This window comes from Mercenaria mercenaria, chromosome 13, assembly GCF_021730395.1.
Source record: "Mercenaria mercenaria strain notata chromosome 13, MADL_Memer_1, whole genome shotgun sequence".
NCBI classification, from domain to species: domain Eukaryota; kingdom Metazoa; phylum Mollusca; class Bivalvia; order Venerida; family Veneridae; genus Mercenaria; species Mercenaria mercenaria.
Genome location: NC_069373.1, coordinates 33,074,610 through 33,095,852, shown reverse-complemented (window position 1 = coordinate 33,095,852; position 21,243 = coordinate 33,074,610). Strand labels below are relative to the sequence as shown.

Here is a 21,243-nt window from a genome sequence, read left to right as displayed (position 1 = left end):
CAATAACCTCTCTACAAAAACTCATCAATAATCACATGCATACTGTGTGAGTGACAGTGCCCTGTAATTCATTCAAGGAAAATCTGCCTAACTTTCTTTCAACAAACACAGTTATTAATTGCTGAACAGTAAACAATACTGCCTCTAAGTGAAATCTATAAAACTTCTATTAACATGTTAGGTGTAAAATAAATGGTCAACTAACTAACCTTTTCGGGTATTCATTGAACATATCTTTCTCTGGATTTTCTAAGTCATTTCCTCGTAATTTCTCACGCTCTTGAACTGTAAATGAAATATGACATGTTTTCATTTGAGTATGAATTACACTAGATGTGTTTACATGATGAAATAATCAACTTACTTTGGCTGTTGAAACAGCAACTTTCTAACCACAGAGTTCAAATAGACCATAGCTGCTTAATTCTAGGAAAAACCCTGTGGAATGTATCCTACTTTAAACATAGGAAACATCAGTAGTATACAATCCTTTATTTTGCTTTCCGTTTTTGCATAAAAAAGCAAGCATTTTTTGAGATGTAAGTATCCAATGGCATGTTCTTTCCTCACATACTTAATACTTTTCTATAAATGAGTGATAGTCTAATGAGTGAACTGTTTGCCACTACACTGAGAAGTCATAGGTTCAAACCCCAATACGGTCTTGCTCACATTTCCTTACACATCACTTGTATTGATTTATTGAAGGAAAATCACTTCAGAACTCAAGTAAGCCTAGATTATACTTATATCTTACATAAATTGTAAATGAAGTTCTCTCTCAGCTTATAAATAAGATATGTATGCTCTTTGAATTACTGATTCTATTCAAAATCAGGATGCAGTAATTTTGTATATTACATATCCTTCTCAAATGCGCTCATTTGACTGGTCGAAATGAGTGCACGCACGGGTCAGAAAAAAGCGATATTGACCTGCAAAAGTGATAATGACTCTTGTGACATCACTTTTTCGTATATGTATGAAATATGGGCCAGTCAAATGAATACATTTGAGAAGGGCATGTAATATAACAATTAAAGACTTATGTTTCGGTCAATATGTGTTTTTACGGACCTGTAAAAGTGATATTGACTCAACATAAGTCAATAACTGTATAATAAACTACAATATGGAGGTGTTATGTACTTACCGTTGTATTTCTCTCCCCTGCTTCTCTTGATGAAGCATACAATAATGAGGATGAGAATGAGGACAGCTATAAGGATCATCATGATAATGAACCATGGTGCCTGAGCAATATTTGTCTCCGTCTTTACTGATGGACTTGCTGTCAAATATAAATAATATAAAGAATGACATTCTATAAATACTTGTGTGGCTAACACTTCGTTCTCTCTGTTGTTTGTCCTTTTTTGCCCGCAAGAGCTGTACACCTGCTATGGACAACCTGATACCTATATTGAGAAAAGAATTTATTGAAAGTACAGTCAACATTGTACCGGGTTATTAAGAGACCGCACCAGGGACTGCTAAAAAGTGGTCTCTTAATGAAATGGTCTCTTAATGAATTTCTGCTAGGTGAAGAGAAAAGTTATTTTTAACTGTTAATGTAACTGCATTTATTATTAACAAAAATGTATGTATACACATTTCACTAACTGTGAACATTATAGCTGGATTGTTTGTCAGTTCGACTGTTACAAAAGTAAACTGCATTCAGGCAGGTGCAAAACTTACTTGCTAATTACACAGGTGAAGAATTGCCCAGTGGGAATTTGGTACCTGGTTGCTTAATAGGTACTTTTGTCGCATATTTTACCTGTCGGGACTACATTAATGTGGTCGCTAGTCGTTTAATAAAAAAGTCGTTAAATGGAATGAATCTATATACTGAAAACGCTCGGGAGAGATTTTGACCGGTCGTTTAACACAAAAAACGCTTAATAGCTGTGGTCGCAAGTATGATGTCAACTGTATACTGTTCCAACTGGTAAAGGCTAACACTGTTTATCAATTCCATTTGAGAAATGTCTATATTTAGGCACATTAATTGCAAACATAGGTGAGCTTATCCTTTTAAACATAACTTTTTATCTGTTTCTGAAGCCTGACCCAGGTTTACATTGTCCAGTTTATTTAATTTGCTGACAATGAACATGTTCATCTACACGCATTATTATTTATGCAATATAAACATTTTTTAAATCTAACTTTGAATTCCAATCAAAATGGTACATAGCATGTTATCATCAATGTACTGTTACATCATAAAAAGAAAACTAGCAAGAATAATTCACTTACGTTCTCCTTTTGTTGTGACCTCCTTGATATCGCTGGGAGTTTCTCCATGTTCGTTGCCAGCGACAACCAGAAACTCATACCGCTTATTTGGTTGAAGATTTGAGACATTCATCCATGTGTTCATCTTCTCCCTCTCTGTTTCTTCAAAGTCCACTTTTCCTGTGAATGTCAATAAGATCATCTCTTTAAGTATGTCAAGTCTCTATGTGATGGAATTTATGTTTCGTTTATATACACAACCAACTTCCAAGCTGCGGTGGCCTAATGGATAAGGCACCTGCCCCACAATGGGGAAGTCGAAGGTTCGAGCCCTGTCACAGGCAGGTCTTGTTACTGAACAGAGACCGGTTGGTGAGCCACCAGCTACTTAAATAATGGTTACCAACTGCCTACCTGCCTGGTGCCTGGCATTAAGAAATAGGAATCAGGAAGTAATGCTGTTCATTGTATGTAGGTGTCTCATAAGCCAACTTGGATGGCCCTTTAAGCAGGGGTGACACTATAATAAACAAACTCTTTACTTTACTTTACTTTAATTTTATATTGGATAACGACATCAATTCTTCTACACTAAATTAACAAGAAGGGACCAATTTCTACATATTTTATCACAACTTACCAATTTCTCCATAACAGACCACATTGTAAAAGATTCTATATATCTGATCACTACTTACCTATCTCCCTATACTTGACGTAATGGTATTGTCCAGCTGGTGCATCCTGGCTTGGGTCGACACTCCAACTAACATTTACAAAATCCTCACCTATCAAAACTATGTCTATCTCTGGGACAATCAAAGCTGCAAAAAAAAAAAACAGAACGGTTTAATTAGCATTTTCAGCTAATGAAGACCGTGCCTTGTCTGGCTTGTCTCAAATATAATGTCAAATGCCTCTCTTCCAGTGTCAGGATTACATGTATTTTTAACAAGAGCTTGTAAAACACGAAATGCGCCCCTTAATGCATTCAGTAATTGCACAAGGAACAGAAATTATTTGCTCACTGTAAACAAGAGTTCTACTGTTCTGGTTCAATGTGACATTTGACCTACTGACCTCAAAATCAACAGGGGTCATCTGCTGGTCATGATCAACCTCCCTATTAAGTTTAGTGATCCTAGGCCCAAGCGTTCTCAAGGTATCGTCCGGAAAGGGTTTAACTGTTCCGGGTCAATGTGACCTTGACCTTTAGCCTACAGACCTCAAAATCTATAGGGGTCATCTACAGGTCATGATCAACCTCCCTATCAAGTTTCATGATCCTAGGCCTAAGCGTTCTCAAGTTATTGTTTGGAAACGGTTTAAATGTTCAGGGTCACTGTTACTTCGACTTTGACCTACTGACCTTAAAATCAATAGGGGTCATCTGCTGGTCATGATGAACCTCTCTATCATCTTTCATGACCATTGGCCCAAGCGTTCTCAAGTTATCGTCCAGAAACCGTTTAACTGTTCCTAGCCAATCTGACCTTGAACTTTGACCAAATGACCTCAAAATCAATAGGGGTCATCTGCTGGTCATGATCAATCTCCCTATCAACTTTCATGATCCTACCCCAAGCGTTCTTGAGTTATCATCCGGAAACCGTTTAACTGTCCAGGGTCACTATGACCTTGATCTTTGACATACAGATCTCAAGATCAATAGGGGTCATCTGCAGGTGATGACCAACCTTCCTATCAACTTTCATAATCCTAGGCCCAAGCGTTCTTGAGTTATCATCCAAAACTGGATTGGTCTACATACAGACCGAGCGACATCTGCAAAACAATATACCCCTCCTTCTTTGAAGGGGGGCATAATTCTTGAGTTATCATCCGGAAATGGATTGGTCTACATACAGACCAACCGACAGACATCTGCAAAACAATATACCCCTCCTTCTTTAAAGGGGGGCATAACAATTACCTGACCACACTTTAGACTTGTACTATTACTAAAGGTGACCCATACCCCACTAAACTGACTGATTTTGAGGATTTTTTGAAAATCATATAAGACAGTGCAAAAAAATTCAATAACCTGACAAATAATTAAGTATAAACTGCCACCTTCCTTCCCCAAACCTGATTTAAATGGCAAACATTTTGAAATCATTAATATTTGTGAAAAACTAACTATAAATTTTTCCTGGTTTTCTTGGTTAAATCAATTAACAAAATGTAGCCCATCAAAAAAATAAAATCTATTCATTCTGTTTTTGCAAGAATGAAACCCTCTAATTCATAAGACCATCCAAAAATCACATTATCTCACGCTTACAAAATGTAAATGCTTTTACATTACATGTTTTGTATAAAGAAATCACAGAAAAAAAACTTACAACCAACATTAGCAGTTTTGGCATCAAAATAGTAATCTTTTCCTCGACCTTGCTTGGTCCGCCCCCACACATATATTGTATACTCCTGATTTTCATCAAGATTTTCAATAAAGGCGCGACTACGATATGGATCATCATACTTGTTTGTCTGAAGTATTTCACCAACATTGAAACCATCAACTGAAAAAAACAACAACAACAAACCAACTTTAATAATAATATACAAAGTACACAAGCCGGTATGTGGGAAAGAAGCAACTCATATCAAAATATGGCTTTGGAAAAGGGACCTAACTAGGGACATAACTAGAAATGATTTAAATTTGAGTTATATTTCTTGTTTTAAAGAAACGTGCTATGTAATACCAGTGGTGCATGAAAAACCTCCACAGGCAAATTATGAGTTCTCTTGACAAAGGATACACCATCAAGATTCTGTTTGTTTGTTTTGGGTTTAGTGAATTTTTTCAACAGTATTTCCATTATATTAGAGCGGGCAGGTAACTTAACCGGTGCTCTTGGTTTCTGTACTTACTAACCTGTTCTCCACCAGTAATTATCAGAGGCAGAGGAAGATTTCAGACACAAAGCCTTCTATCAAATCGTCACAGAGCATAATGCTTAGACTAGGGATCAAACTAATGACCCCAAAACTCACAGAATTGAACAATACAGGAGACTGAATGCTTATATAAGGTATATACAAAAAATTGAAACAAGGAGTCATTACTCCGACAGTAATTCAAAAACATTACTTTCTTTATATACATCTATACACAATATTGTGATTGACAGGAGCAACTATTTCTACCTAATGTTGAACAAGAATGTAGTAACAACATATACAAACAGTCAAACGCAGCCAAATCTATTTTCAAATTTGCCTCAAACTTCAAAGAGCACAAGAAATTATGTAAATCTTTCATGATTACCTAGACGGCAATGTACAACAGTAAGGAAGAACTGTTACAACTCATGTCCTCTCTCTCTCTCTTTCATTATAAACTGGATTATGTTCTCACAATGTGGTAAAAGCAAACTTCTGTAGATTTTATTTCTTGCATTTATGGAAATAGACCCAGATTATCTACACACCACCAACCCAAACATTATTTGAGCCATGCCATGACAAAACCAACATAGTGCATTTGCGACCAGCATGGATCCAAACCAGCCTGCACATCTGCGCAGTCCGTTCAGGATGTTTGTTTTCTCTTGGTGTGGCTCAAATGACCCTTCCAAAGTCAACTGAATATGAAAATAGTGACAAACATACCCTTTTTGTATCCAATTTCAAATCCGAGAAGTACACCATTGGGTTCCTCAGGAGGCTCCCATTCAACGAGGAAGTGGTGGGATCCACGTAACACAACCCGGGCTTTTTTCACTCGGCCAGGAACTGTTGAAATAATCATACTTAAAATCACATAGTTAAGCTTATCCTATAAAGATATTAAGAGTTAAGTAATATAAGTACATTTCATTTAAGTATCATAGTACCATGACCATTTTTTTATCTAAGAATTGTATATCTACCTCTTTTTTTTTTGATAATCATAAAAAATTATTCTTTAATTCATGTGTAGTTACTATTCATCCCAACTTTTGTAAGGAAACATGATCATGATCTACAAGAGGTAGAAGCTTAACTCTCATGGTCTTCTGTTTGGACCTCAGTCATGTCAAGTCTATGCCCTCTCCTATGACATCAGTACAATCAACTGCTCAAGAAAACTCTAGAATGTTAAAATCTGCTAAGTTTTTTCACATTCTAACTAAAAAGAACACGGTTGACTAAGTACCTTGAATTCTGAGGAACTTAGCTTTTTTTTCTTACTTCAGGACCTCTAGAGGTGAATACCAGTACACAGGCATTTGTTACTTGGTACTTGAAATTTGTTTTGATACAGCATGTAGATGGAGAACTTGTCTTCAACAAGGTCAAAACAAATACATTTACAAGAAATTTTGCTAGGACTGCAAGTTTCCTTCAATATGAAACTTCAAGGCAAGCAAGGAGATACAAAGTTTCAACTTAAGCTAGAAATGTAACATGTAATGCCTCACCTCCTTCAGGTGTAGTGAAGCTGATAACATTACTGGCATTGGAGACAAAGTATGTATTTGCCGCGACAATGTCCGCCTCAAGGTCAGAATACGGAGGTAAACTGTTCACAGTTGCAGTATCTTTAACGGCACGCTTTTTGATTCTTGTATCTTGTGGTGGACTTCTTGGCACCTCTACTACTTGCATTGTGGTATTCTTCTCACCAACTTTCCAGTAACGAATCTGTTAATACAATATGGTGTAAGTATAACCACAAGACCTTGACAGACTTTGTTTTGAAAACCAGGAAACAGACTGCTAATCTCAACTCTTTTACATTCACTTTTTTCATTAAAATGAAAATAAATACCAGTATGCGGTAAAATACTACATAGTCATTTTAACTATCAATAAACCTATCACCAAGTTGATATGATGTTTAAAGCTTATCAACTTGGACTAGAAGTACAACTGTCTTAACATATTGAGCAGAAACTATTTTCAGTCTCAAAGGTCACTGTGACCTTGACCTCTGACCTACTGATCCCCAAAACAGTCCTGGTCATCTAATGACCAAAGGCTATCATCCTACAAAGTTGGAGGCAGTAGGCCCAAGGGTTCATTAGCTACTGAGTGGAAACCATTTTGCAGTATAGAGGTTCCTGAGATCATAACATTTGACCCACACTCTAAAAGCAATTGAGTTCATCTACCGACAAAAGGCAATCTATGAGTTTGATGATAGAGACTAAGATGTTCTTTAGTTATTGAGTGTAAACCGTTTCAGTCTCAAAGTCACTGTGACCTTGTCCTTTGACCTAATGACCCTAAAACAACAGGCAACCATCTTACAAAGTTTGACCATTTTCAGATAACACATTCTTTAGTTTTTGATTGGAAAATAAATGGTCAATCCACCAACGGACTGGACAACATACTCCCTCTTCTTCAAAGGGCAGCATAGATATTGCTGTAAAACAAATTCATAAATACAGCTTTAAAACCATTCCACAAGTATTGCTGTAAAACAGTTCATAAATATTGCTGTAAAACCAGTTTACCCCAATTTTAGCCTTTTGCTTTTACACTTTTAACATATATACCTACATCATCACTAATGTACTGCATTTCCTTAGAAACTACATCTAGAATTTTATATTAAAATTTACCTGGTAACCTTTGAACTCTCCACGAATCATTTCTGGTGACGTGTCAACTGGATCCCACTGGAATGTTGCTGACTTTGCAGAAGCATTTCCGACCAGCTCAAAATTACCTGGTGCTGTAAGTGGAGCTGGAAAAACAAGCAGCTATGTAAAGTTAACTTATAACAAGTTTCTAATCACTCTAGGCTTCTGTAAAATAAACATACTGTTTAACTGCTCATTGGGATATACTATAGTGGATTCACACAACCATGAAATTCATAAAAAAATAGCTCCCTGCAAGTTTTAATGACTTCAAGATATGTGCTCCACAAAATAAGATCTCTCCATATTTTATACACTGAAAACAAAGGCCAGTCATTTCTTGTATACAACCACCACAGACTCATCTGATATGTCAATGAATGATATTAAGTAAGACAGAAATTAAGCCACAACCTGGGACAAAATCTGAACACAGCATCCATTTCTTATATTAATCACATGGAGGAAGAACTAGTCAGCAGAGCCCTTTTGTATGACTGTCTACCTATTTGGACTCGTCTTTTCTTGCTTTAAAGAAGTCATAAATAATATTCACTTTCCATTAACTCTCAACAGATATATTTTTCATTTCCCAAAAAGATCATCTATTAGCTGACATAACCCATTTTTGTGAAATAAATTGAAGCTCTGAAAAATCTAACAATATCTAAACAAGGAAGAGATCGTGGTTGTGCAAATGTTACAAGACAGCTGTCATTCAACCCTTCTCAATATGTAAGTACAACATACATTTTACACGGGCTAGTCTTACTTAGTAGATCTTTTGCTAGCAAGTTGATGACCATATTATTTATACTTGCATCCCCTTCAGGTCTCTGTACTAAATGTTCCTACAGCCACAATAAATGACATATAGGCAAACGAAAACAGAAAGCTTTGAAAAATATAAACGTACATTCACTAGAGACGTACAAAGTAAGAGAAATGTGAATTTATGCCAGATTCAGTTTGTCATGGACTGTCGTAAGAGCTTCTTTTCATGCAAAATGAGCTGACAGCCTGCAATCTACATAATATGGCTTGTCATCTGTGACAGGTGTACTAATTTCACCTAAAAACACGGTTCAAACACTACTTCAAGTTCATCAGTTACTGACATAAAAACATAATATAAACAGTATACCTGCTTCTCCGGTGTATCCAATATGTACGACTGCAGGGTCATTACATGGTCCTATTTCATTTACAGCGTCAACAAAAATTTCATAAGGTTCATAGACAGAACCGATGTATATTTCCTTCTTATTCTCTGTCCAGTCATATATTTCAGTTGTGTTCTTCTTGCCATTTTTCATTATGACCAGGTCATACCTGAATCCTGGCCCATTGTGCTCTATTTCCGGCATTTTCTGAAAATAAAGTAGGACACTTTAAAAATGATTCAAATTTAATACATTTATATATATTTTCTAAAGTTTCTTAAAACCTAATTTTAAAGATCCATTCCATTAACTGTTTCATTTTGCAGAACTTTTAAAAACTGATGAACCAGCTGCCAAAGTAAGATACACGTAAATAATTCTAATATTTATTAACCCTTGTCCATTTTTCAATTTGGACAGCAGCACTAACTTTTTAAAGGGATGCTAACTGAAAAGATACTGACTGAATGGTGAACAGTGCAGATCTTGAGCAGACTGCATGGATGTGCAGGCTGATCATGATTTACACTGGTCGCAAACGCAGAATCAATTGTGTCCAGCATGATTAGGGTTAAAGGTCTGCAGCTAATAGTCAGGCTCTAAAATGCTTAAATTTTACTGTCTTTATTTTCATATATACGTATGTATTTTTGTTGTTTGTGTAAAGTACGTATCATGTACAAGGTTCAGTTTCACATGCTAAAGATTCAGCTGGGTAAATCGTCCAACCTTTTCAAAGTTTCTGTAAGACATATGAATGGTTTCCTCAAATGACGGATTATGCACCCTAAGTAAGATTTAGAAATGCAAGTGACCTGAATCCAGTGACCTTAAGTACTCAACCATGAAGGTCTCTAACCATTACTTGAAAACAAACAAAATTCTCTTACATCCCATTTAATGATAAGCCATCCTGTTCTGCTCCTGTCTGTGTGTACGTTGGAAGGGTGTTTGTCTGGCAATGCACTGTTGGCATCACACGCAGCAAGACTGCGTTCACTGGGTTTGCTTTTACCCAACAGGTTCTCTGCTATTACCCTGAAGAAAGAATTTGAGATCACTCCAATTAATAAACACTATAAATGCATCATCTAAAGACGTTTTGCTTGTGTTTTGCAGACAAACCATTCCAAATTGCTCCCAACCCACAGCAAACTTCCATTTTAATTATATGATGAAAGTCATTTACGTACTTTTATATGTCAAAGATAATACAGGATTAAAGTTCAATAATGCTTTAAACTTGATCTTAACAACAGATGATACACCAGATAATAACATGGTTAGAAAAATACTGCTTTTAGTACAGAAATGAACTTTTACCATTACAGCAATAAAGGGAGACAATTATATACAATAGATTCAATAAAACTTTCAATCATGTTTATCAATATTCAAATCTTTGACACATATCAGAGAAATAAATTCATAAATTAGAAGATTTTAAAAGAAATTAATATATTTTATATTCGTAGAGTTATGGAACCTGTGTACTGCAAGTCAGATTATCACAATGACCAACTGTGCAAAGTTTCAATCTGTTTCAATTAGTTGATACTGATATACAAGCTTACAAATAAAACTTAAACAAATTAGGACCACTGTGTATGAGTGAGTGAGTGCAATAGCTTTACCTGTTCTTCAAATAATCAAGGTTAAAGTTACCTAAATGTGTAGTTTGCATGTGGAGATAGCTTGACTCTGGCTTCAGTCTTTGTGGGGTCTTTCACAACAGCAGCCCTTGTCCAAACATCCGGAGCAAATGAATGGTTATACTCAACATAGTATTTTGTGATGGGAGAAAAGTTGTCAAATCCCTTAGTCCATGATACGATTGCACTACGACTCATACATGCACTGAATGAGACGTCAATAGGAGGGTCTGGTGGTGCTGCAATGTTACAATAATAAGTACATTTCGAGGGCTCAATGCGAAACTAGTCTAAGTGTATAAAGAAATAGAAGCAGATAGACTAGTTTCGCGTTGAGCCCTCGATTTATGTATTTATGTACTTTTTATGATTTTCCAAAAAATTTTAACTCAAAAGAGAAGTGATAAGCTTATAAAAAACAATGCAATGATGTAATGGCAACTTTAAACAAGAGCACTGCAGATGCTCATCTGTTTGTCTCTGTATAATATTTTCTAAGTCCAAAAGGTGCCATAATGGAGTTATGTTTCTTACTGTACAGAGTCATCTTTTAATGGTGAATAAGTATTGCAAGTTTTAAAGCAATAGCTTTGATAGTTCAGGAGAAAAGCTGACCTAAACACAAAGCTTAAACAAGAAATCTGATTTTCTAAGCCCAAAAAGGGATATAATTCTTGCAAAAAGCAATGTAGAGTTACGGTATTTGCTGTGCTGAGTCAACTTTTAATGGCAAATAACTGCTCTAACTTTTAAAGCAATAGCTTTGACCATTAAGGAGAAAAATTGACCTAAACGCAAAACTTAACCAAGAATTCTGATATTTTCTAAGTCCAAAAGGGGCCATATTTAGGATTTGCTTCAGGTAAAACGTTGGGATGTTAAATCACATTAGAGCTATCACAGCTCTTGTACCCAAAGTTATAGTATCTCAAGTTGATTCAACAGCAGCCTTGCAGTAAAGGTCCAAAGTTAATCACATTTTGGAAGAATGAAATCAAAATATTTTTTCTGTTTTTCACTAGATGGCTTCTTTCATAAAAGCATATGTCTCTCCCCAAAACTGTGTGTTGTACCGGTATCTGCACTAAAAGACACCAAAATATATACAGTGCAACCTCTGTAGAGCAACACCCTTTGGGAGATACAAATATTAACTGTTATGTAAAGGTTGTTGTTCCAGAGAGGTAAATTTGGTAGTATATTTCAACTTAGGGAAATTTTGATGATGTTGTTATAGAGAGGTTATTCTTTAGAGGGTTGCTCTGGAGAGGCTGTACTGTATTGACCTTTATAAAGTGTGTATCTGATCTTTGACGTTCGACTAGGACCGCAGTCCCTGAAGCTGCTCTTTATACATCAAATAGCTATATAAGATAAAGACTGGACATATTCTGGACAGGCAGATGACCCATTCAAATATAATATTTTGGGTGACATATTAAATATTTTATCTCATTGAGTTAAACATTCATACAAAATATAAACTAGATTCCTCAATGCATGTCAAAGTTATGGGCCAGACAAGATCTGACATGACTTTTAACCTTCAACTGTGACCTTGACCTTTGAGATAGGAACCCGTGATTGTGCAGGAAACTCATTCTCAATGAGGTTAACATTCACACCAAATATAAACAAGACTGCTCCATGCATGTTAGTTATGGTACGGACAAACAAATCCAAAGGACAGAATGATGCACACACGCACACACTGATACACGCATGCACATATATACACCAAACAGCCATTTGGACAACTATGTCTTTGCATCCGCAATCGGGCTCAACAAAAATGAACTTACCTATAACATTAAGTTCTGCTGAAGCAGAATCTGAGTCCAGACCATTACTGGCAACACATGTGTAGTTCCCTGTATCTTCGCTTGTTGTACCCTCAACAATTATACCAGTTCCTGTTTTCTTAACTCTCGGGTTATTCTTGAAATCTATTGGTTCCCCATCCTTCAGCCAGGTGTACTTGAGGTTCTGTTGTTCTGCAGGATCTGTGATGGCATTGCACCTAAATGGTGTTGTGGTACCAAACTTTATCTGCTGCTTTGATGGGGATGGGCGGTTTTCTATTTTTGTTTTCACTGAAATATATACATTTTTGTTTTCACTGAAATATATACATGTATAGAAAGCTTAAGCCTGGAAGTCTGAAATTGTCTTTTTTGTATGTAATTACTTTTTAATTTTAACTTAATTTAATTCAAAGAAGTAAGCTACAGAAATTTTGAGGTCTGAAACTTTGAAACAGTTACTTTGCAATCCCGATGTTGGAACCCAATTTCAGTTCATTTTTTATGTGTGTGTGTGTGTGGTGGGTCATACTTCTATAAATCTGTTTTCATGGTTTGTTAAATGTTTTATTGAGTGAAAGTGTTGATTTATACAGTTCAAATTAATGTTGCTCTGCACAATATAAACATTGCTCTATAGAGTGCAAATGTTGCTTCATAGTATATAATTAGCCAGACTTACTTCTAACAATTAGTTCTCCTGAAGATTTAGTCTTTCCATATCTGTTCTCCGCAAAACACGTCCATTTACCCTCTTCACTCTTTGTTGCATTCTGTAAATCAGAAAGATATGGTTGTAAATGTAAAATTGTATTTCTGAAAATGTTAAAAAATAAGTGTTTTTGAGTAACACAGAACTAATTATTTATTAATCACATTAATATAAATATAGTGAAATATTTTGTCCATCTACAGTCAATTTTTATGCTGTTGAATCAAGCACTACAGAAGTTAAAAGGATTCTTTCAAGGTAGGACCAGAAGATAAACAAGTACAGAGATGGATCAACAGCGGATGTAACTCTGTTAGTTAACAATCTATAATACCATTCTAAAAAATTAACCCACAAAATTCAAACATTCACATGACTCATTTAGATAAAGTTACCTCAATTGTCAAGTTTCCTGTTGACATCATCCTATAACCAGGCCCGTCCATTTTTTGGTCTTTCCTTTTCCAGAAGACACTTGGTGTTGGTTTGCCATCTACCTCACATGGTAAAGTGACAGATTTACCTTCTGATACCTTGATCTCATCAAACTTAGCCTTGATCTCTGGCTTGTAAGCTGCAAGAAATTAACATGTACCCTGCTAGATTTCTAAAATGGACTGGTCCATCATTCAATTCAGGCAATACCATTCATTATTCGAAGGGGAGTTCACTGAAAATATACAGACTGAATAGTGAACAGTGCAAACCAAGATCAGCCTGCACAGATGTGCAGGCTAATCTTAGTCTGCACTGATAACTTGCTGCCAGCAGCCTAAAGGTTAAAGCCACAACTGTTTACTCTCCAGCAGCAACCTGTATATTATTAACACCTCATTGTGTCACACCTGACCTTAACAAACAGCAATGTACCCATAAAAAATGTGTAGTAATTTAATTCCAAAATGTAGTCAACTGTTTAAAGACGGAGTTTCTAGTGTTTTCACCAGTGCTGGAAAACTCCATCTTACACCACCTGGTGTGAAATGACCCTTGTGCTATAAACGACATCACAATTGACTATATTTTTTGAAGTGGATATGTGTATTGAATTTACTCCCTACGTAAAACAGAACAAAAATCAAATACCTCAATAGCTATGCTTGTCCCCTATAGCAAAGTTCTTAAAGTTATTATAAGAGAAATATATAACATTGCGCTACAGTCATAAATATACAACTGGAACCCTTATGTTGCTATTAACATTTGAAACATCATGATGCCATTCTGTTTACAAACCTGCATTTCCCATGCTTCATTTAAATACGTATTTACAAAAACTGTGGTTCTTATATTATTTGTATATCATGAAATGCAAGAAAACCTATCAGTGGAAGTAGGTGCAGATGGAAATATTTGTTTTTACAATAACTTGGCAAAGCCTCGTTACACCCTAAAAAATTACCGCACAGGATATTCCATCTGTACATCCAACCAGCAAGATTCTTACATTTTACAGCTTTTACCTGCAACATTTACTGAAGTAGTTCAAGTTGACTTTAATGTCTTCGTGATGAATAATTTACCAAATGAGCCGTGCCATGAGAAAACCAACATAGTGGGTTTGCGACCAGCATGGATCCAGACCAGCCTGAGCATCCGCGCAGTCTGGTCAGGCTCCATGCTGTTCGCTTTTAAAGCCTATTGGAATTGGAGAAACTGTTAGCGAACAGCATGGATCCTGACCAGACTGCGCGGATGCGCAGGCTGGTCTGGATCCATGCTGGTCACAAAGCCACTATGTTGATTTTCTCATGGCACGGCTCAAATCATGGTGTTTAGTATCCTGAATACACTGCAAAGTAGACCTTAAGCACCATCTCTCATCAAATAAAGAACTCACAAATGTTCAACGTGTTCTAGAACTCACCCATAATGCTAAGTGCCACATCTGCCCACAGTGAACCATGACTATTTGAGACATTGCATTGTATGACTTTAGCATCATCTCTTGTCAAATTCATAAATCGCAACTGTCCAGCACTTTCTATTCTACGACTGTCAACTTTCAAATCTGCCAAAACATACAAGAAATAAATTTTAGTCATTTGAAGCTAATATAAAACACACTGAAAGTTAGCATATTTAATTATAATCTCATATTCCTGAACCAGTCCACTTCCAAAATATGTTTGTATTACTTTGTAAACAGGACATAAAAATTTGCTTACTTTCAAGAGGTTCACCGTTGATGAACCACTGTATTTCAGGTTCTGGTCGACCTTCAGCACTACACTCAAACACAGCCTGCTCTTCTACACCAGCATCAAACTTCTTAGGCTCTGCTACCCATACAGGTTTGGCTACAGTGAAAAATATAACATTCAATAAAACATTCATTATAACTGTGAGAAAATATTCTTTCACTCATCAATTAAGGATAAACAGACCATCTTCTATGATATATGTGTAAGATTGGTCATGTTTCATTCTCTGTTTCCTGTTCTTTAGTTTCTTTCCTAATACAGTGAACTCCCTGGAAACCAAAGTCCATATAATTTTGACATTTGTCAAATCCTAAGACAACAAATGGTTCCAAAATAAGCCCTTGTTATTTAAATACAGGTCTCATTGAGAATACAGACTATGGTATGGAAATGGTTTTCCATGTTCTGTCCTCTGTGACCCTGACCATTGATCAAGTGACCCCAATACCAATAGGGGTCAACTAACCTGTATGCCCAATCATCCTAAGAGGTTTCAACACTCTGGGTCAAGTGCTTCTCAAGTAATTGATTGGCAACATTTTTCCATGTTCAGGCCCAGTGACCTTGACCTTTGATGGAGTGACTCCAAAAAACAATAGGGGTCATCTACTCTGTAAGTCCTATCACTCTAAGAAGTTTGAAGGTTTTGGGTCAAGTGGTTCTCAAGTTATTAATCAGAAAAGTTTTTCAATGTTCTGGCCCCTGTGACCTTGACCTTTGATTGAGTGATTCCAAAATCAATACCAGTCATCTACTCTGCATCCTATGAAGTTTCAACATTCTAGGTCAAGTGGTTATCAAGTTATTGATCAGAAACGGTTTTCCATGTTCAGGCCCCTGTGACCTTGACCTTTGATGAAGTGATCCCCACTACAATAGGGGTCATCTACTCAAAAAGCCCATCATCCAATTAAGTTTGAAGGTTCTAAGCCAAATGGTTCTGAAGTTATTGATTAGAAATGAAGTGTGACAGATGGACGGACGAACGGACAGGGAGGGCAAAACAATATGTCTCCCGCAGTAAGGGGGAGACTACCTGAAGTAAAACAATTTTTAAGTAATATATTAATTTTCAGTGTTGCTGTTTTCTTTGTTAGAGATACAAATTGACACTATTTTAAAATTTCCTTTGCATGGAAGGCATAAGTTCTCTGTATTTCACTTACATTCTACTTCTAACTTGAAGGTTTTTTTAATGGCAGTTGGAATAACAGAGTTCTCTCCCCTACACTCATATGTTCCAGCGTCCTCATACTGTACGTTTTTAATGGTCAGCTTCTGATTTTTTGGGAACATGCGCTTTTTATCAAGTTTACCGCCCGACTTTCTAACCCATTTGATACTAGGTGTTGGACTGAAAAGAAATGAAAAATAAGAAATTGTCAACATTTTGATAGTACTACAATTACTAGATTGTCCATACCATGGAAGATATGTCTTTTTTTTTTCTTTTGGAAATTTATCAATCAGGATAATATCAAAATACATGTAAAATAACCAGTTTTACGAAAACCAGGGCAGTCTTGGGATTAAGGGTGTGCATTTATTTAAAGGATGGCATTTATATTAAAGTATTACACTATGGTTTACAATAGTATAGGGCTAGGTCCTCTAAAAAACTTTTACATGAATTATCTGAATATAGCATTTTGTACCATTCTAAAGGGCCATAACTGATTAACCAAACACGGTTCACATTTCCTGATAAAATGCACAAGATTACTTCACACTGAGACATTTTTGTAAGAAGGGCCAGATCTGTTGAAATGAGTAAGAGAAGTTATCATATAAAATGTCAGTGGACAATAACACATAAAGTAGACATAGTATATGTATGCCCTAATAATATGAAAATGTTCAATCAACAGTTATTATCATTATTATACCATATCTATATAGTGCCCTTTTCATGATAAACTCGTTCAAAGGCACTATACATAATTTTTTTTAAGTTTTCAAAACTGTAAGAGTAGTTACTTGACAAGTCTCCAACAATATTGGACAATATACTATGAAATCAATAATATTCGTAGGGGGCTAATTTTTCGTGGATTTCGTGGTTGAGAGAATCCATGAAATTTAATCCCATCGAACAAGTAAAATTCCCATTCATTTTATCTATCCACGAATTCATATCCTCACGAAATTACTGTTTTGACCAAAACCACAAAATTTCATGCCCACGAAATTAAATGAGTTTACAGTGCCCTATTTCATAAAAATTTCAAAGCATTACATTTATATCCAGACAATACACACAAGTTCACTCATACTGATATATTCCTGTAAATTTGGGCCAGATCTGTTGAGAACTGTACGAGGTATCCAGACAAATGAGTAATGTACAACATTCTGTAAAATTTCAAAGAGCCATAACTCTTAATCCAAGTATTGTAAGAGTTCCACTAACAAGCATTTTGGGATGGACTGTCAGACAGACAAGGCAGCAGTTATATACTACCACTCAACCCCATTCTCCAAGAAAGCTTTCCGGGAGCATAATAAGAAAAACAAGCAAATTCAGTGAATTGGTATCCCCCAGCCAGGCGGGATAAAGGCTTCACCTTTGAAAAAACATTCACTTCCAACAAAAAGCACTTAAAATTCAACTGCATGTCAGTCTTGTTGAAAGACACTCATTCTAAATTATTGCTCAACAAGAGGGCCATGATGGCCCTATATCGCTCACCTGTTATCATTGCACTTAAGGACAAGTCTTCAAGGTCAAAAGATCATAATAGAAATCAATCAAAAGAATTATGAGAAAATATAGTTGAAATTTTCTTTAAGTAACTTTAAAAACAAGATTTGAAAACTTTTTGTAGAGGTCCACTAGGCAATGCTACATGTCAAATATCTAAGCTCTTCTGGTTTATTTTTAGAAAATTTTGAAGATTTTTCTATGTACAATCAAGTAACCCCATGGGGCAGGGTCAATTTGACCCCAGGGGTCATGATTTGAATAAACTTTGTAAAAGTCTAATAGGCAATGCTACATGTCAAATATCTAAGATCTAGGCCTTCTGGTTTATTTTTAGAATTTTTTTTTAAGATTTTCCTATGTAAAATCAAGTGACCCCTAGGGCGGAGTCAATTTTGACCCCGGGGGACAAGGTTTGAACAAATTTTGTAGAGGTCCACTAGGCAATGCTACATGTCAAATATCTAGTCTCTAGGCCTTCTAGTTTATTTTTAGAAAATTTTTGAAGATTTTCCTATGTAAAATCAAGTGACCCCTGGGGCTGGGTCAATTTTGACCCAGGGGGTCATGATATGAACAAATTTTGTAGAGGTCCACTAGGTAATGCTACATGTGAAATATCTAAGCTCTAGGCCTTCTGGTTTATTTTTAGAAAACTTTTGAAGATTTTCCTATGTAAAGTCAAGTGACCCCTAGGGCGGGGTCAATTTTGACCCCCGGGTCATAATTTGAACAACTTTAGTAGAGGTCCAATAGGCAATGCTACATGTCAAATATCTAAGCTCTAGGGCTTCTGGTTTTTGAGAAGAAGATTTTTTAAATATTTTCCTATGTAAAATCAAGTGACCCCTGGGGCGGGGTCAATTTTGACCCCGGGGGCCATGATTTGAACAAATTTTGTAGAGGTCCACTAGGCAATGCTACATGTGAAATATCTAAGCTCTAGGCCTTCTGGTTTATTTTTAGAAATTTTTTGAAGATTTTCCTATGTAAAATCAAGTGACCCCTGGGGCGGGGTCAATTTTGACCCCGGGGTCATGATTTGAACAATTTTAGTAGAGGTCCACTAGGCAATGCTACATGTCAAATATCTAAGCTCTAAGGCTTCTGGTTTTTGAGAAGAAGATTTTTTAAGATTTTCTTATGTAAAATCAAGTGACCCCTGGGGCGGGGTCAATTTTGACCCCGGGGTCATGATTTGAACAAACTTGGTAGAGGTCCACTAGGCAATGCTTCACACCAAATATCTAAGCTCTAGGGCTTCTGGTTTTTGAGAAGAAGATTTTTAAAGTTTTTCCTTTCGGTTGCCATGGCAACCAGTGTTCTGCATGGAATTCAATTCTTTGAACAATTTTGAAAGGGGGCCATCCAAGGAACATCCCTGTGAAGTTTCATCAAAATTGGCCTGTTGGTTTAGGAGGAGATGTTGTTTAAAGGAAAGTGTGGACGGACGTACAACGGACGGACGGACGGACGGACGCCGGACGGTGAGCGATCACAATACCTCACCCTGAGCACTTTGTGCTCAGGTGAGCTAATAAAACTAAATATAATTGCAAAAACAAATAATTTTTTTTTTAATTCCTATATAAGTCTATGTAAAACTTGAGACCCCTAGGGCAGGGCCTCTTTTCACCCCAGGGGCATAATTTGAACAATCTTGGTAGAGGACCACAAGGCAATGCTACGTACCAAATATCAAAGGCCTAGGTCTTGTGATTTCAGACAAGAAGATTTTTAAAGTTTTTTCCTATATAAGTCTATGTAAAACTTGGGACACCCTGGGTGGGGCCTCTTTTCAACTCAGGGGCATAATTTGAATAATCTTGGTAGAGGACCACTAGGCAACGCAACATACCAAATATCAAAAGCCTAGGCCGTGCAGTTTCACACAAGAAGATTTTTAAAATTTCTTCCTATATAAGACTATGTAAAACTTGGGACCCCCGGGGCAGGGCCTCTTTTCACCCCAGGGACATAATTTGAACACTCTTGGTAGAGGACCACAAGGCAATGCTACATACCAAATATCAAAGGCCTAGGTCTTGTGGTTTCAGACAAGAAGATTTTTAAATTTTTTTTCCTATATGTCTATGTAAAATTTGGGACCCCCGGGGTGGGGCCTCTTTTCACCTCAGGGGCATAATTTGAACAAACTTCATAGAGAACCATTAGATGATGTTACATGCCAAATATAGAGGCTCTACGCCTTGCGGTTTTGGACAAGAACATTTTCAAAGTTTTTCCTTTTGGTTGCCATGGCAACCAGAATTCTGTATGGAATTCAATTCTTTGAACAATTTTTAAAGAAGACCATCCAAGGAACATCCCTGTGAAGTTTCATCAAAATTGGCCTGTTGGTTTAGGAAGAGATGTTGTTTAAAGGAAAGTGTGGACGGACGACGGACGGACGGACGGACGGACGGACGGACGGACGCCGGACGGTGAGCGATCACAATACCTCACCCTGAGCACTTTGTGCTCAGGTGAGCTAAAAACCAGTTTTCTATATTTAGTAACAATGACCTTTACCTTAGTTACCTGAAATGAAAAAAAAATGTCTCTATGAAAGCAACCTATATTTGCTAGGTTTGGTCTGCTAACATCATTCCAAACCGATGTTATCATGAGAAAACCTTTCTGTTTTTAGCAACGATGATGTTGACCTTGACCTAAGCAACCCAAAATACATCTAAAACCATGGGCTCCATGCAAGCTTCCTAAATTCCAAGTTTGGACGTAATACTCTATTCCATACTGAAGTATCGATCAGAAACAATTTTCTATTTCTAATAACAGCAACTTTGACCTTGACCCAAGTGAATAGAAAGCAGTATTGTACATTAGTATTCAAGAAAGCTTTACATGTACTAAGCTTGGTCATGCTGTCCCATAGCAAAAATGGACCTTAAAATAACATTTAATTTGCAAAGAAATGGTCTATATAGTAAACATTATATAAGTACTAACGGCCATAACATGTGAAGCAATATCACTGAATGGAAATGCAGGGCCACACTGTTAAACTTTCTGCCATGTTTTATTGAAATCCTACAAACCACTTCTGGGATATGAGACTGGGCGGACAAAAGATTGTTTTTATTGCAAAGGGCTAAAAATCTTGTCTTCCTAAATCAAGCTGGATGACACTTGCAGGGTCACATTGCCCTACAGCAGACT

At 36.5% G+C, this 21,243-nt stretch overlaps 1 protein-coding gene across 8 annotated transcripts in view; it reads right to left on the bottom strand.

Moving 5' to 3' along the window:
• Nucleotides 1–21,243, bottom strand: part of LOC123528941 (neuroglian-like) — a 113,871-nt gene that overhangs the window by 8,727 nt on the left and 83,901 nt on the right. For all 8 annotated transcript variants that reach the window (XM_053521478.1, XM_053521477.1, XM_053521479.1 and 5 more), the window contains 17 exons: nt 16,529–16,716; nt 15,327–15,458; nt 15,026–15,169; nt 13,554–13,732; nt 13,129–13,219; nt 12,447–12,737; nt 10,658–10,883; nt 9,883–10,030; nt 8,974–9,199; nt 7,809–7,933; nt 6,660–6,882; nt 5,869–5,991; nt 4,593–4,772; nt 2,943–3,068; nt 2,266–2,424; nt 1,154–1,291; nt 210–285 (listed from right to left, as the gene is read on the bottom strand). In XM_053521478.1, the coding sequence (XP_053377453.1) occupies nt 210–285; nt 1,154–1,291; nt 2,266–2,424; nt 2,943–3,068; nt 4,593–4,772; nt 5,869–5,991; nt 6,660–6,882; nt 7,809–7,933; nt 8,974–9,199; nt 9,883–10,030; nt 10,658–10,883; nt 12,447–12,737; nt 13,129–13,219; nt 13,554–13,732; nt 15,026–15,169; nt 15,327–15,458; nt 16,529–16,716 (2,775 nt within the window). The remainder of the gene's footprint in view (nt 1–209; nt 286–1,153; nt 1,292–2,265; nt 2,425–2,942; nt 3,069–4,592; nt 4,773–5,868; nt 5,992–6,659; nt 6,883–7,808; nt 7,934–8,973; nt 9,200–9,882; nt 10,031–10,657; nt 10,884–12,446; nt 12,738–13,128; nt 13,220–13,553; nt 13,733–15,025; nt 15,170–15,326; nt 15,459–16,528; nt 16,717–21,243) is intronic.